General features: G+C 37.8%; 1 protein-coding gene across 2 annotated transcripts; it reads left to right on the top strand.

Annotated features, from left to right (window-relative positions):
- Positions 1–1,671: 1,671 nt before the first annotated feature.
- Positions 1,672–16,452, top strand: LOC145205163 (integrin alpha-1-like). Of its 2 annotated transcripts, none has more exons than XM_080077819.1 (29): positions 1,672–1,772; positions 2,442–2,584; positions 2,933–3,063; positions 3,302–3,407; positions 3,897–4,074; positions 4,698–4,857; positions 5,625–5,722; positions 6,132–6,325; positions 6,684–6,754; positions 7,183–7,342; positions 7,634–7,719; positions 8,342–8,566; positions 9,547–9,750; positions 9,942–10,081; positions 10,434–10,582; positions 11,032–11,183; positions 11,477–11,574; positions 11,643–11,762; positions 11,983–12,130; positions 12,501–12,644; positions 12,882–12,970; positions 13,074–13,163; positions 13,232–13,340; positions 13,990–14,109; positions 14,169–14,303; positions 14,643–14,774; positions 15,209–15,310; positions 15,376–15,504; positions 15,811–16,452. In XM_080077819.1, the coding sequence occupies exons 5-29, from the start codon at positions 3,974–3,976 to the stop codon at positions 15,931–15,933; spliced, it is 3,279 nt and encodes a 1,092-aa protein (XP_079933945.1). In that variant the 5' UTR covers positions 1,672–1,772; positions 2,442–2,584; positions 2,933–3,063; positions 3,302–3,407; positions 3,897–3,973; the 3' UTR covers positions 15,934–16,452. The 2 variants fall into 2 exon arrangements, with proteins under 2 accessions (XP_079933945.1, XP_079933944.1); XM_080077818.1 differs by lacking the exon at positions 1,672–1,772 and adding an exon at positions 1,996–2,224.
- Positions 16,453–16,528: the final 76 nt, after the last annotated feature.

Below are 16,528 nucleotides of genomic sequence, written 5' to 3'. Positions count from 1 at the left end.
CCAATGTTTTAAAACCCAGGACTGCTCATTATGCATGCATTAATGCTAACCGTGCCAAAATTTATGCACAGCACTAAACATGAATCTTATCAGAGCTACTAGTCCAAACACACGCAGAAATACGGACTTAGAAAACCTTTGCATAAAATAAATATTTCCAAGAAAATATGCAGGGAATCGGTCGCTTTACAATCTTAATTGAACTTTGACGTCGTCGCGTTAATATCTACGCATCAGTCACTTCCACTCTTCAAAAAACATGACCCAACAATAACGCCACTACTAGTACAACAGCAGGAAGCTGGGTATTTTTCATTTTACTACAACTAACTTACGTCATCATGTCCATGGTGCATGAAAACAAACTCAGGTCACTTTAGCTGATTGATCTGCAATATCATGTGTCATGTTGATGCTCACCCTGTCACCCTTCATTTATGATAGGTTTCTGGCGTTTTAGGCCTTAAAGTAGACAGGTTAGATCAGCGGTCGGCAACCGCCGGGTCCGCGAGCACTTCGTTACCGGGCATTTTTTTCCAGGTTAAATGCTTTGAAACATTTTGCCTCATGTATATTTAGCAGCATTTTTGGTATAATGAGAAATAAATCTAGCCACAAAACCACAGTTGAGCAATAAGCGTCACTTAGTTCGAATTATTTCGAGGGCCAGGTTACAAAAAACACAAAAAAGCAAACAAGCAAACATGATGCATTGCGCCAACCCTACCCCAGCGTAATTTAATGAATGGAATCAATCGCCTTCATGTGATAGTGATGACTCATTAAGCCCACGTGTTTCAGGAGTTTTAAGCAGCACTCCTGTCGCCACTGCTAAGTAATAACTATTTCACCATCTGTGGTTAACCCTTGGACACAAACAAGTGCCTGTTTAAAGCGATTAAACCCCTTATAAAAAGTTTTGGGTTCTTGAAACGCAACAGTACCTGGACTTACGCTCAGGAAATACATTGGTCCGAATAAAGTATGGATTGCTGGACCACTTAAACTAGAAAATGACTCTGTTTAAACAATACACAGAAGTGTTATGGTTTGTAAATTGTGGCAAGGCATTAACGCGGTACTTAGACACAACAGGAAACACAAAGTACTGTCATTGTGTTGGTCATATAATGTGTGAGGAGAAGTCAGTAGGGTGTATTCAAATAACAAATAATAGTGGAGTATAATGTATAGCAAAGCGGCTAGTTGATTTCATATTACGAGCATTTTTAGTGATTTGAGAGACATGGAAGCATAGTGTTATGGGATGGATGTAATTTTGTGTTGATTTCCTTTCTAATACAACTAAAAACGAGGGAAAACAACACACGGTAGCTTTTTTCGTCTGATTGAGCTGATTTTTTTGTCATCTTGTGATTGTTTTGTTGCTGCGCTTTGGCTCAACCAAAGAGATTCAGTCAGTCAATAGTGCAGAAAAAAGAGACAAGACAGCTTAATATAAACAGTGATGAAGTTTCAGATCAATAACGGCATTAAATGTCCATTTCGGTATTTTCTCTTAAAGGTCAATAGGTCAATTATGCCACTGATCTATTCGCAAGCAGACCCGGAAAACTGTTTAGTTTGTTTGTAGTCAAAATGCTAGTGGCCTGGGTTTTCATCTTTGCACTACTCAGGGAAATTTGCGCTTTCAACGTTGACGTTTCATCCGAAGCGGTGGAAGTATTGAATATCAATGTATCCGAGTCGACAGGGCCGCCTATTTATGCCGGATACAAACTTAGTGCGAAGGTTGACAACAAAAATCTAAGGTAAAACTTCCACTTAATCTAACACTTTAAAAAACGAGCGTGAAATAATTGTTAGTTTGTGGTTTAAAACATTTTTTCTTGACTTGCATTGTTTTGTCGTCGTTTCTGCATAAGATTACACATAATTCAAAACCAATTAAGTGGTATGCATAATATTTAAAATACTGTTCAACGAACTATAATCCAGTCATTTAGGACAGTGGTCGGCAACCACTGGTCCGCGGCCCGGTGCCGGTCCGTGAGGGGTGTGTTACCGGGCCGCATAAAACTTGTTCAAGGTTCACATTGAATCATAATTGTAATAACTGCAATTAGTTTTCAGTGCCCGTGATTACTTCGGTTTCAAACCGGTCCGCAGTGCAAAAAGGTTGTCGATCCCTGATTTACGTCACTATAAAACTTTATGGATTAGGATATTACAAATGCAAATGCTACATCATGCTCAAGAAAATGTTAGTTAGTTTTACGTATCACCGTTCTTCGGCCGAAAACGTAGCTATGAGGTAAACATACGTTAAGAAAAACCCTCTCATTTGCTCATTAACTGTCAATTATTATTAGTAGTGTATTCATATTGTTACCTATATATTAAACAGATTTTTTCACGAGGGATATTTTAGCAATTTAGTCCTCAGACCACATTTTAGACGTGTGTCTTATATTGTTTAGGTTGCTTGTTGGTGCCCCAAAGTACGACCCCAATCCAGTGAAGCCTTACTTGACGAATGGTTCCATTATTGATTGCCAAGTGGACTTGGACCTATTTTTAACTTCACATTCACACAGTGAAAACCAAAGCACCTTGGTTGGAAGTGAGACATTAAGCAGTTTTAGCAACTTCTGTGTGTTTACCTTTTTCAAAACTGTCCAATTTTCGGCTCAGAATAACCTTTGGAATGTTCGTAGATTAAAAATACAGCAAAAAGTATCAAGTATTATATATGGGACATTTTGTTTCATAACTTATACGACCAGTTTTCACACATACTAAAGCTAAATACATCCACCTACTAAATATGTCATTTTCTGTCGAAAACTAGCTAAATGTGCGACTGACGTGAGTTATGGTGTTAGTAGCTCTACCGTCATGTTCACGTATGCGTTTATCTTCCAGTATAAACTTGACTCGTAAATTAATATTTGTTCGTTTTCAAATACAGCTTCTTCGCCGATTCAACCAAACTGTTCTGTGTATCTGACAAACACCGAGCTGCCATTGGGAGACAACCACGTGTCTGTTTCTGATTCGCTCGGCTTATCTTTCTTTCCAATCAACAATACGGAATTAACAGTAAGATTTACTTTGTAGAGCTCTTCTGGCACTGTATTTTAATACAATGAAGTTGATATTAAACCTGGCAGCAACAGCTTATGAACACTTAGTATGACAAGTGTCAAAGCTGATTTATACAGAATTAAATGTTGTTTAATCTCTTAAAAATGACCAATTATAAAACAAAGTATATATATCTGCTCAACTAGGAGGTATAGTGAGTTGCTTCTGGTTTCAAGTCACTTTTTGCATTTAGGTTTGCACGTACAGCCGACAGAAGAAATGTTACCCAAGTTACTTTACACCCGGCGCTTGTTTCTCAAAAGCGAGTGTCTGGAAGCCGGTTAAGTGGAACGAAAAGCGTAAGTTACCTTCCCTTGTGACAAATAGTTCAAGGAGCATGTCAACCCTGGGTGTAATTGTATCCACAATCGAGCGTTTAGTGCCAATTGGGGCATTAGTGATTGAAATTGGTTTATAACGGAAAGTCACAAATCTTTCCTCGAATAGAAGACAGGCTAATACTTAGCTGGCAAATTCAGCACATTCTTATCAGCTAAGTAATGTCAATATAAGTGACTGGAATCGTCTCTATTAGTACATCCTTATAGAAGACAGGCTATTGTCAACTTTGGCAAATCTGAAATCGTTTTTATAGATACATTTATAGGTTTACAAGTAGAAGGCATCTTCAATGGCCTGTTCAACTTGATTTAATAAATGTTTTCCATTGTTGACAGTATGTCATACCGAAAACATGTATTTCAAATCAGTCTGTTGGTATCTTTGACTTTAGTTTTCGCTAGTTTGCTACAAAACGAAACGCCACTAAATTTCGGATTGTCCATTAGGTTGCTTTCTCCACTTTGTCGATGTCATCTACGTAGTGGACAGTTCCAACTCAATCACTCAAGCTGAGTTCGACACCATGAAGAACGTGATGCTTTCGGTTTCCGAAGTTTTCCGAAACATTATCGGCGACACAACACAAGTTGGAATACTTCAATACGGGCAGCTCAACGGCAGAAAGTAAGTTCTATTTCGCGTTTAAGAAAGTTTAAAAGTTTAGCGTTCAAACCCCACCGCAGGCGCGTATAGCCATGATGCGCCTTGTGTGAATTCAAGTCTTTATTAATTACTTTGCATACGCTTTTCCACTTATGATCCAACATAAAGGTAAAGGAATCAATTAAAGCACCTTTTGCTGGGCATATTGTTTTAAAGTTAAACATATTTCGCCTATGTTCCTAAAAAGCGTTACCGATCAGTCATATTTTCGCCTAAAAATATGACTGCTCGGTAATACGCTTACATATAGAGGTCACTAAAAAACAAAACAATATCTGCGCGAATACAAGTCGAAGACAATAATCGTAGGTACACAAGACACGGACTTGAAGACTGGTTTGACTAAAATAAATGCCAGTGATGTAGAATAAAACGTAGAACTTTTATTAAGCCAACGTTTCGACAAAAATAATTGTCATTACTAGTAAAAAATGAAGACAATAGTATTTATTAAAACGTGTTTAGTTATACTAAAAATATTTATATTTAAACACGTTTTCACGGTTGGCATCGCACAACTGATCTGATATCTTTTCAGTACTTTAGGAACACAAAAATAAAGATGTTATGTTTCTCAATTTCAGTCTGACATATCTATCCTCGAGCCCGAGACATTACCAAACCCCGGTAAGACTTGGAGATTGTCGGACTGTAACATGTTTGCAGGAAGCGATCACCAACAACATGCAACACTTAAGAGCGGCAAACACATACACAGCCAGGGCTATTGAACGAGCTGTAAAGGTGGGGAAAAATGCGGTAGATCCAAATGCAGACTAAACTAGTACTTTAGTTTTTAACATTAATTTTTACTCTTTACTCTTGTGCTTGCTTTTAGATACTGAAGACGCCGCATAGGCGAAATATGAAATAAGCTGTTGCTGCCAGGCATAATGTATGACTAAGTATTGCTCATCCAGCAGTTTTATTGTAAACAATCGACGTTTCGACGTCCTATACAAGACGCCTTCATCAGGATAATGACATAACTTGCAGGACAAATTTCTTTTAAAGCGACAAAATGCAAACCACACACATGTAAAACAGCGATAACAAGATTACGCGGCTGCAAACTCGCACCACCGTAGCGATAAACGCTTTAAAAGAAATTTGTCCTGCAAGTTATGTCATTATCCTGATGAAGGCGTCTTGTATAGGACGTCGAAACGTCGATTGTTTACAATAAAACTGCTGGATGAGCAATACTTAGTCATAGGCGAAATATGTTTAACTTAGAGTCATGACTTGATGTTCTAATAAATTCGTACGCATTTACAAATGATACGTACAAATGTGATTTTGGTAATAGGTACTAATAAGCAATATAGGATGTACAAATCCTTGCTGCTATTAAAGCCATTTGTTTCTTTAAATAAAACCAATGGTGAATCTGTAGAAACAAATTGTAATGTGTTGTAAACAGAGCAAACTGGAAAAATGTGTAGATAACTACAAATAGCACTTAGCAGTTTAGTTTTCAATGGACATGAAATTGTTGTACGATTACATAGATTGACTTTCCACGGTCTAAAAACGCAGCAGTTTCAGAGAAAGTGATTGTTCTTATTACTGATGGCCGAGCGACGGATTACAAACGATTGCAAGCAAGGTAAGAAAAATCGAATGTTTTTAAAGGTTTAATGTAAAAACATTTAATATGTTCGGTTATGTGAACATGTTTTTTAACTATGGTTGCTGTTTCTGTCATTTTTTGAATAAAATCGTCCGCGGACGCCCAAATTTTAATACCTAGTCAATGTTTAAACTCCACTTTTTCAATGTACAAGACACGGACGTAAAAAGTGACCGGTTTTAAATACAAAACTAATCGAAGTCTTGTACATAGTAACAATTTAATTACATAGTAACAATTTAATTGAAAACCCATTGTATAAAACCCTAGGCCAAACAGAGTCAGCCGGTGTACAATATTTTCACACAATATGTTTCACCAAAACTTTGGCATCTTCTTTAGTTCCTGTAAAGTGTACATGAATACAACACGGTACCCAATTTAGTTACGATTTGACGGAGACCAACAACATAACTGTGTACGCAATCGGAGTTGGGAACGGAATCGAAGTCGACCAACTCAGAACGAGTGCAAACGGGGCAGTTTCAAACGAACGAGTACTCAAAGCAACAAACTTCCAGCAACTACTCGATACTCTGGCCAACCTCACGCAAATCATATCAAAAGGAATTACTGAAGGTTCTTATTGCAAAGTTAATATCATTGTAGTCAAACTGTAAAGGTTCTTAAGAACACTATACACGAATATGTTTATAAGTTTAATAGGAAATGTCTTAGCAGTAATGGAAAATGCTTTATTATCAAACGTTTCAGCTTTTTCTCATGTTATTAACATATTATAAAGTCTTTTTGGCAGCCTTTTTATCAATAATTTCACTAATTTGACCCAAAGTTCCCTGTCAATTTTAACATCTTCAGTAATGTGCTCTATCCCAAAAACATGATTTCATTTGCATCAACGCACGAATACAGGTGCTTAGCTAGAATTGCTGTGCCTTAAACCTGCACAACCCATAATAAACCGACATGTTTCCAGGACAAACTGTAACCAGTGTTGAAAACGCGACGGAAAACGCTATGTTTGGATTTTCTGGAACCACAACGCAGGTAGGAAGAATAAAATCGATTTTGAAAATATAGCAAATTCACCACAGAACACAGACTATCATCGGTTGCCCTCAATGGGGTACTGTACTCCTTCGACAAACTGGTTTGCAACTGGGACCTCTGTTTAAATTTAGAAGCTGAATTTAAGGACTTTCCACAAAGCACTTTTAAGAACTTCTTTATTTTGGATTCTGGCCAAACAGATTTACCCTACAAACTAGATTACACTAAAAATCAATCGATGGAAAATATCTAAAGCATACTTATCGACGATCACTGTTTTTTTTTCAATATAACTATACAACTCTGTATAAAAGAAACAGGTTCCCAAGGAAACATAATTATTCGACAAACTATATTACTAGCAACTAATTCTTATTTCCAAATATAATTTATTGCTAGCAACTAATTATTATTTCATGTTTTAGGACGGAGGTGTGGCGATCGGGGCGGTGGGAAGTTACCAAAACACTGGAGCGGTCGTCACGTACCCCTCATCGGATTTAACCAACCCGAGTATGTTGAAATTTGATCAGGTCGCGGCCGCGTTGCCTGGATTGGACATGAACACATACGATTCCTACCTAGGTATTTAATATTAGGTTAAATTGGTTAAAATGTGTTAAGTAGCATGACTTGAAATTGAAAACAGAACCAGTCAATGAGTTTTATGGAATACATACATTTCGCCAAACTGGCATCTTCAGTTCCTTATTCAAATAGAATATGATCGTCATTGGACGGTCTAAAATTGTTCAGTGTAATTATTCTTAGTAAAGTAGCATGATTGTGAATTTTATACAAGCATTTAGCCTGAGTGGGTAAAGTTCTGCAAAAAACTTAAAGACATTTTTCTTACCTGTGTTTATTGTTTTTCAGGCTACGCTATAACAAGTGGGAGATACGAAGGTGGAACAACAACTTACATAGCGGCCTCTGCACCACGTTATCTTCTGCTCGGAGCGGTAAGAGCAAATAACAGTCATACGCCGATGCTCAAACTGCAAAAACACTAAAGCACGTTCGGCATTATTAACTTTAACTTGCAGATTTTAAATCAAGGTAGTTTCATTCATAGGGCGTTGAAATGTCGACTGAGGAAAGCCATTTTTCAGAAGAGGATTGTTTACAATATATTATGCCTGACAGCAACAGTTTTTATAGCTTCATGTATGCTTGTATACCCAGCTTTTTAGAGATATAAAAGGTTACGTTTATGTATTTCAGTTCTCGGTTGCTACTTTACCGTCCTAATTAGGCATCATAATTGCTTTGGACTAAGTGAATTAGCTTTTGAGGTACTACCTTGCGTTTTGTGTATACGAAGGTAGTGTATATTCTGTTCCATAACTTACTTCTGATATATAAATACGTATTGCTCTTCCAGCAGTTTTTATCACAAATAATCGACGTTTCGACATAGCATCCTGATGAAGGCGTCGTGTATGGGACGTCGAAACGTCGACTCTTTGTAATAAAGATGCTGGGAGACACATTATACATGCCAGCAATAGCTTGTTTAACTCTGCTATGGCCAAACATTCACACAGTTTAATAAAGAAATCAAAATTACTGAATATTTTCAAGGTTGTGCTGTTTTCTGAAGTGAACGGAGCCAAAACCACAATCCAAGCGAACTTAAAACACCAACAACACGGAAGCTACTTTGGAGGTACATTGCTAACATGTGATACCGACAACGATGGAAAAGATGAACTGCTGGTTGCTGCACCGCTTTACATTGGGGAGAACTACGATGAAGGAAGAGTATTCGTGTACTCGACTCGAAATGCGAGTTCTATTTTAGACTGGGTGAGACACGTATGATTAGGAATTTAACTCTTAAAAACCATCGCAGTACGCCAGGCCCATTAAACACGTCATACAGAACGCCATTGAAGGCGTACTGTGATTGAAAAACGAGTGTGTCGTGGTCGCTGGACGCTTTAAGGCTTGGAGTAAAAATACTAGTTTGGGCAATATTTAGTCCTAATACGTAAGACACAACAGGTATATAGCGGCCATGGTGTTGTTTTCATACATAATGTTAATGCTGTATAACCTCCTACACAGTGTGTTATGAGTGTCTGTTCGTGTATGAACCAACACGTTAACAATAGCTAAACCATTGTGGGTGGGGAAACACAGTCAACAGCTCACACAGAGCCAAGTTACGTGATGAATGAACACAAATGACATTTATGAGTGGGAGATTAATTTAAACTATGATCAACTTTAACGAGTAATATTTTCTAACGCCTTTGCAGCAGGTATTTTTGACGGAAGTCGACCATCAGTTAAGTGAGGTTGCGTCAAAGAAGCTTTAAGCACAAACAAAATCTGACGTCAAACTGTTTCGATCACCTGAAATATATGCAACAGCATTTTGACACGTACAACTTAAAATGGGCTTCGTACTTAAAAAAGTTGTTTCAAAAATGCGCAGGCCGTAATTAATATGCCCATCAGACCTTTCTGATCTGTTTGACTTCTTGCCTAAATGAAGCATAATTATTCACGAATTTTAGTTGTTTCAAAAATATGTAAATTGTCAATAAAATGGTCCCAAAACTGATTTAACTTCATAATCAAATACAGGAGGACATATTAGTATGAGATTTTTATTTAATCAACTTTAGCAAAGTGCATAAAACTCCATAAGTTTTATGTAAAATGTCTTCATTTAGCAAAATGCGTACAAGGTCCTCATTTGGCAATGCATGAGACTCATTAGCTTTCAATTCCTGTCCAACTTTACGTACAATCAAACTTTACAACGTATTGTTGAACAGGCATCTCCCACATACAAAGCAACGCTACTGTCAGGAAACCACGCATCAGGTGGCAGGTTTGGAACAGCTATGACTTGCGCACGTGACCTCGACCAGGACGGATACTATGACGTCATAATTGCGGCGCCGTACGCGGAGTCGGGTCGCGGTATTGTTTACGTTTACCATGGAAGCAGCTACGGTCTAGTGGACATCGTAGCGCAGGTGGGGGAAATGGTTGGTCAAAACAGTATCTGGCGTTCAACTGAGACACACATGTAAAAACCGATCCGGTTTCGTAGTAAATCTTTTCTTATTAATGCAATCTCTATTTCTAACCTCGGTTTATGAGCAATGTTTTCACAGTTTCACAGACAGATCGAAAGGTTTTAAAGTTGTTAAACCTCTTATTACAGACAATATCTGCGTCTCAACTTTTCCATCCCGGTCTTACAAATTTCGGGTTGTCACTTGAGGGCGGTGTCGACGTCGATGACAACAAGTACCCGGATGTTATTGTTGGAGCGCCAACTAGTGACCAAGTCGTCGTGCTTAGGTGGAAAACGACTTTGTTTTCGAAATAACAAATACAGTTAACGATTTCGCATTAGTCGGGTTTCTAAACCAGTTATATCCGATCAACCGTAATAAAGTTCTCATCAGTGACATAAATATGTTTCATAAGTTCCAAATCATAAACAGTTTAGTTTCGTTGAACGATTTTAATGATTGACTTGCATGTATGATAAACACATTTTGGTAACTTTTCAAGAGAATACTTGACGTGGGTGTTGAGGTGAAGGGTTGTGTTGAAAAATGCTGAAAATGGGTTGAAATGTAAAAACGGTTGAAGCCCACTAACTTATACAGGTCAAAGCCATGTTTTTAACAAGCGCCGTTTCTTTCAGGTCTCGTCCGGTTGTCAGTTTCAACAGCAGTCTCGAGTTTAACAAACCCAGTATAGATGTGGTGCAATGTCTGCTCGCCCCAAATGCGAGTTGCGCGGTTCTTACTGCTTGTCACGTTTACACAGGAAAGTCGGTAGAACTAACTCAAGGTGGGAAATGTTACGTTAAATCATGTGAAATGTCGATAATACCTGGCAAACCTGTGGCAATAATGTGACTGGTTTCGTTACAACGCTAAAAGGTTTTTGCTGCTTCAAGCTCGACAATAGTACAGTATGAGAGTAATTCATCCTTTTCTAACGATTTCTGAAAATGTTGTAGAAACTGAAGATGCAGTCAGAATAAAATATATTCCATGTAAATTTATTGACTGATTTTGTTACTTACAAAACCATTTTCCCTTTTCAGTTTTTTATTCTCATAAGCAGTGATCATCAATGACCATGCTGTCTGTCGGATGGTCTGATACTGTTCATTATAATCACCCTCAGTTAAAGAAACTCGCTGGTTTTTGTAAAAAAAAAAAATATTTACAATTTCTGTTACGTGACCCCTTGATGCCAATGATTTCTTGCAAGTCTGCCTGTTGTTGTTTCAGAAATCGAATTCACAATCAAGATTGACGAGATCCTGGGGCGAGTTGAGATTAAACAAAACCTTGCATCGTCGCAAGGAACCACTTTGTTCAAAAGTACGATGTCACTGGTCAAAGATTTGCAAAGCTGCGTTGCTTTGCAAGTATTTGCCAACGTAAGTATCCGGTATAGCTGACTTGTTTCTCACAAAATAAAATCAGATAGGCTAATACATTTGAATAAAACATGCCGAAGCGTTTGAGATCTGCAAGTTTAAATCTATAATTTTCTGTATGGATTGGGACTTTGCTTCGATCTTTGAACTAAAAGTCAAGTAAAATTGAAGTACATGCACAATTGCTTTATGCCAATTGTTGAAATTAAGTTTACAATCTGACCTTAAAAAGTATTATAAAACAATAATATCTAACAGTTTAACTTTGAAAATAACTTTTGTTTCGTTTGCAGCCAAACGCAAACAACTTTGAATCGGCAGTGAAGGCAAATTTAACTTATTCTCTTCCACATTCACACACCAGTAGACCCTTGGCGTCAGTGGAGAGATTGTAAGTACCAAGCTTGTGGTGAGAAAAATTTGATATCTTATTATTTAGCGTTGTGTTCTGTTTAATAGATATGGAAATACATTTACCACTGCAAGCATCAACTGGAAGAAGAATTGCGGAAATGACAGCAAGTGTAACTACGATCTGGCTGTTGACAGCAAAGTTGTAGTTCACACTGCCAGTCCAAGGTTTGGATTTTCATTCTAGTTGATTTAATGATACTTACTTATAAAACCATTAAACTTATTTGGGCTATTATTGAAAGATTACAGTCGTTTGCTTTTCATTAAACGTTTAATTCATATGTGACCTGTTTCGACTTTAATCGACAAATTACGGTAAACAGTTTGGAATATAGATAGGATTTACTGGCGTCGTAATTTAAAAACAAACGTGTATTGCTTTCAGTAAAGATGAAGCTCTTGCTGACGGAGAGCCCCTGGTATTAACATCGGACCAACTCGTGATTGTGAAAGTGAATTACACAAACAAAAGGGAGATTGCTTATGGCACAAGGATTGCTGTGACTTACACTGATGGATTCAACTGGAATCGGGTAAAGAACAAGTAACATGTGATGTATAGGACAGAAAAAATGCGAAGGACATAGAAACCCAACAGTTTGTATGCTGTTAAGTAGTGATCAGTGCCCTCATGAATTAACGCCTTGGCCATCATTTCAAGTATTACCACATATTTACTTAACCACAGTGGAATAAACTCAGTACTTGGGCCATAATCCATAGGAAATTGCGCACTTGTATAGACTTCATGGCTTTCTTGTAATCTAGCTAATTTCCTGATAAGTGAAGTATAAAAAAGAAGAGTAGAATAAAAATACTTTCAGCTATTCAACAGTAGGATTTGAACTAACAACTCCTAGTAAACCTTGCAAGCATTTGACGAGACTTAATTTTCACTCACAGCTTCAAAACATCGTCAGTTCAACTTCCAGCCACAGTTGTGTGGGGGACCAGATTATAGAGACCGTCCATGGTGACGAGAGAACAACAGAACTGACGTATCAACACAACCAATATCTCAAAGATGTCATGCTTAATGGGTCTTGGGTAAGTTTGATATAAAACTTTAAACCACATGTAGGATTTCAGCCGGGTTTAAGCAAATTTTCTGTGCAATTGTGCAATAAGACAGAAGTTTGAATTATCTTTAGAAACTGGGTTTTGAGTTGTTTTGGACCACGCTTTAATGTATCAAGTTACAAAGGTTACATTTAAATTATATGCAAGGTGTTCTTACTCTTAACCTTAACTTAATCGTGACAATCTTCACTCTTTTTATTTCAGTGCTATTTCGAGTGTGTTCTGGCGACGAACGGTTTGACCAAAAGTGCGAGAAAACCTATAGTGGACTTAAAGATCTCCAGCTATACTGTGTAAGAGAACATCTTATAATCGATTTTTCTATGGTCAAAATGGCTATTAAAAAATGACATTCACTGTACCAGAACACAACGAAATAATGCAATATTTTAACAGGACCGGGATAACGCACGATGTAAACCAACCAGACAACACACAGAATATGTCATTTCCAGTCAAGTACAGATCGAACGTCAACACAAAGAGGTGATTTATAATTTACTCAAAAAATACAACAATTTTTTAGATATAATTACAACCAAATCTATACACAGGATAGTTTTCGAACCGATTGTGGTGTTCAACTTCACAAACAATACTGAAACAATTTCATCGGTGTATGAGATTGGAAAAGAGACACCTGATATAAGTGTAGAATATGACGTAAGCAATACAGTTAAATATAGAAATATATATATATATGTGTGTGTGTGTGTGTGTGTGTGTGTGTGTGTGTGTGTGTGTGTGTGTGTGTGTGTGTGTGTGTGTGTGTGTGTGTGTGTGTGTGTGTGTGTGTGTGTGTGTGTGTGTGTGTGTGTGTGTGTGTGTGTGTGTGTGTGTGTGTGTGTGTGTGTGTGTGTGTGTGTGTGTGTGTGTGTGTGTGTGTGTGTGTGTGTGTGTGTGTGTGTGTGTGTGTGTGTGTGTGTGTGTGTGTGTGTGTGTGTGTGTGTGTGTGTGTGTGTGTGTGTGTGTGTGTGTGTGTGTGTGTGTGTGTGTGTGTGTGTGTGTGTGTGTGTGTGTGTGTGTGTGTGTGTGTGTGTGTGTGTGTGTGTGTGTGTGTGTGTGTGTGTGTGTGTGTGTGTGTCTTCAAGCCAATAAATGATACACTCTACACTTTAGACTGCTAAAATTCTGGTCATTGTGCAGCCATTATATCATATTACACCAGGCCTATTCAAGGCTTGATACCGAGTCAAGCCGGTGTTTTAAGCATTCCCGTATTGCTTCATGGCTGATTCCAGTGAATGAAAACATGTTTTTATGGACACTAAATAGTGTTTTTAAAACTTTTACGAATTTTTGTTTGGTTTAGGTCGAGGGACTGGGTTATTCGAACATTCCAGAATCAACAGTGACTTTCAAATATCCCCGATTCTTTAACGAAACGCAGAGGTTGCTTTATCTCTTCAAGCTCGATTGTTACACAGCATCGGTAAACGTCAATAAAAACAAGTTTAAAGTAAGGTTTTAACGAAACAAATACCATCACAGGGCAACGCAAGGTGTACTTGCAACCAAACCAACGTCAATCCACTGAATCTGAGTGTTGAACGAAATCAAACTGGAACCTCAAATCACACTTTTACAGTCATCCCCAACCCGTCAGTGCTGAAGAACATGCTATTTGTAAGTTTTTGTTTGTATTTTATGTTAACATCTAATGTGTTAATTTTTACCATGGGAAAGTTTGCACTGTTTGTTACCAGATAAACACCAACGTTACAATTTTTACACCAAAGCACGACATTACACTTCAGTTGAGATCTCTTTATGCTTTTTGTTTTATCGTCTTTGCAACGTTTTTAAATAAGATACCCGCAACGCAATGTTAACAGAAATGGCCTTTTACATGATTAAACTGTGTCACCAACCCCATATTTCAAGCCGTTCGGATGTGTGCAGCCACCCATGATAAAAAACCTGTCCCAACAAACAGACTTTTAAGCTCCAATTCATCTTTCGCAGAACTGCTCGGGTAACGATGGCAACACCAAGTGCGACACCGTCACTTGTCACGTGACCGACCTCGGTGTTGGTGACGTCATCAGGTTTCAGGCGCGCTTACGGTTATGGACCAAAACACTCCGGCTTTCAGGGGTAGGTAGAAATCGTAAAGCAACCACATATAGGAGTAGTTAGGTTTTTTTATATTCCTCATTTACAACCAAAGTATCGCCAACAAAGTTGCTTCACCAACCAATAGGGAACCGCTGACTAGAGTTGGAGAACCGCAATGTTAAATAAACAAACAATAAAAACGTGTTTTTATCAAAATATTTTCCTCCCCAATTCCTTCCTGCCACAATTTTCCTTCCAGGAATTCCTCAGTTTGAGAACCACCGGTGTAGAGGAACCAACCCAGCTTAAGTTGTCGTTAAACCCGTGTGGTGCTGGACAAAAAACTCGTTGTTTTAATAACTTGGAATTGGGCTGAAGTTTCGCCCACCATAACGATAGGGCTTCTTTAATACCATCAATATGATCTTGGGATTGTCGAAAAACTTTGGAACCTTACAATATATTCCGTGCAGAACCAAAGTGTACTCTACCGATCAATCTTCACATTCGATGCAGGGAAATCACCTCAGGTCATCGACAGCGAGCAAAACAGTTTGCCGCCAATTTCCTCACAAGTAAGTAGTAGTCATAGGTGGCACGTGCACACCAGGCGAAAGTAATTATGATCTCTATTCCACAGGTTACGATAACTGCAATTCCGTATTCGCCACCGTTAGCTTTGCCGAAGAATTTGACGTGGCTGATTTTTTCGGCTGCAGTCGCCGGTGGAACGTTGCTTTTGGTGATAATAATCATCGTTATGTACAAGGTGAAACATCGAATAATATGTGTGTTAAATTTAAAACCTTTTAAGAACGCCTTGACGCCCCTTAACAACTTTTTATTGTAAAGAAGGTGCGAATTTAGTGCATTTAACACTAATTTATTATTTGTTTCCTCCTAATCGTTCTAATAAAGAAGGGCTTTTTAACCGGTGCTTTCATTTGATGTACACCCATTTTATTTTAATTGCAATGTGTTTAAAGTTTAAAGGTTCGTGGACGGAACGCAGTTAAGAAACATTTTTTCTAAAGCGAATTACTTCACTCAACTCAACTATGCAATTTCTTTTCAGTTGGGATTTTTTCAAAGCAAGTACGCTGGTATGAAGGAGGAAGCGCAGAACTGGCAAACCGCAGCTGCAAATGAAGGAGAAACAAACCAAAGTTTTGAATCAAACCAAAGCAACGGAATTTAAGAAAAAAAGAGAACCTTTACCGGTTCCGTAAAAGTAGCGATCCGCGCATGCGATGCTTCAAATCAAAGTGGAATATTATTTCCTAACACTCATGTTGCAAATTTATCACATGATTTATCACTGCATTTATAGAGATTAATCATTTTAGCCTATTTCTTTGCACAAGGATTTAAGAACGTGTTGAAACCAGCTGTCTACAATCAATCGCAAAACAACATAAACTCTTTCAAAACAGTCAATGCTCGTTTGCAAACCCAATTAAACTAAAACTAAACCACTTGTATTTTAAAACCCAAGTCTATTACGTCTATTTTGCACCTATTTGTTTCGTACAAAACATATGTTTATTTTGTGCTGTGTTTATTTACTGTTTATAATCATCTTTATGTTGCACTTTCGCTAAAATGTTATTATTTCCAACTAACAGCGGGTGCATGAGCGGAGTTTCTGGGTCATGTCGGTCCCCTATTTACGTCATACCATTATTTCACTCATCCATGAAAATAAAGTACATTTTTGTGTTACATTATAACAACCAAAGATTTGTTTTCTAATCCATAGTTATTGACGGTTTTGATGGCTTTATTTAACTATT

This window comes from Phallusia mammillata, chromosome 8, assembly GCF_965637545.1.
Source record: "Phallusia mammillata chromosome 8, kaPhaMamm4.hap1.1, whole genome shotgun sequence".
Lineage (NCBI taxonomy): Eukaryota > Metazoa > Chordata > Ascidiacea > Phlebobranchia > Ascidiidae > Phallusia > Phallusia mammillata.
The sequence above is the reverse complement of the archived record's forward strand: the minus strand, read 5'-3'. Positions and strand labels throughout refer to the sequence as shown.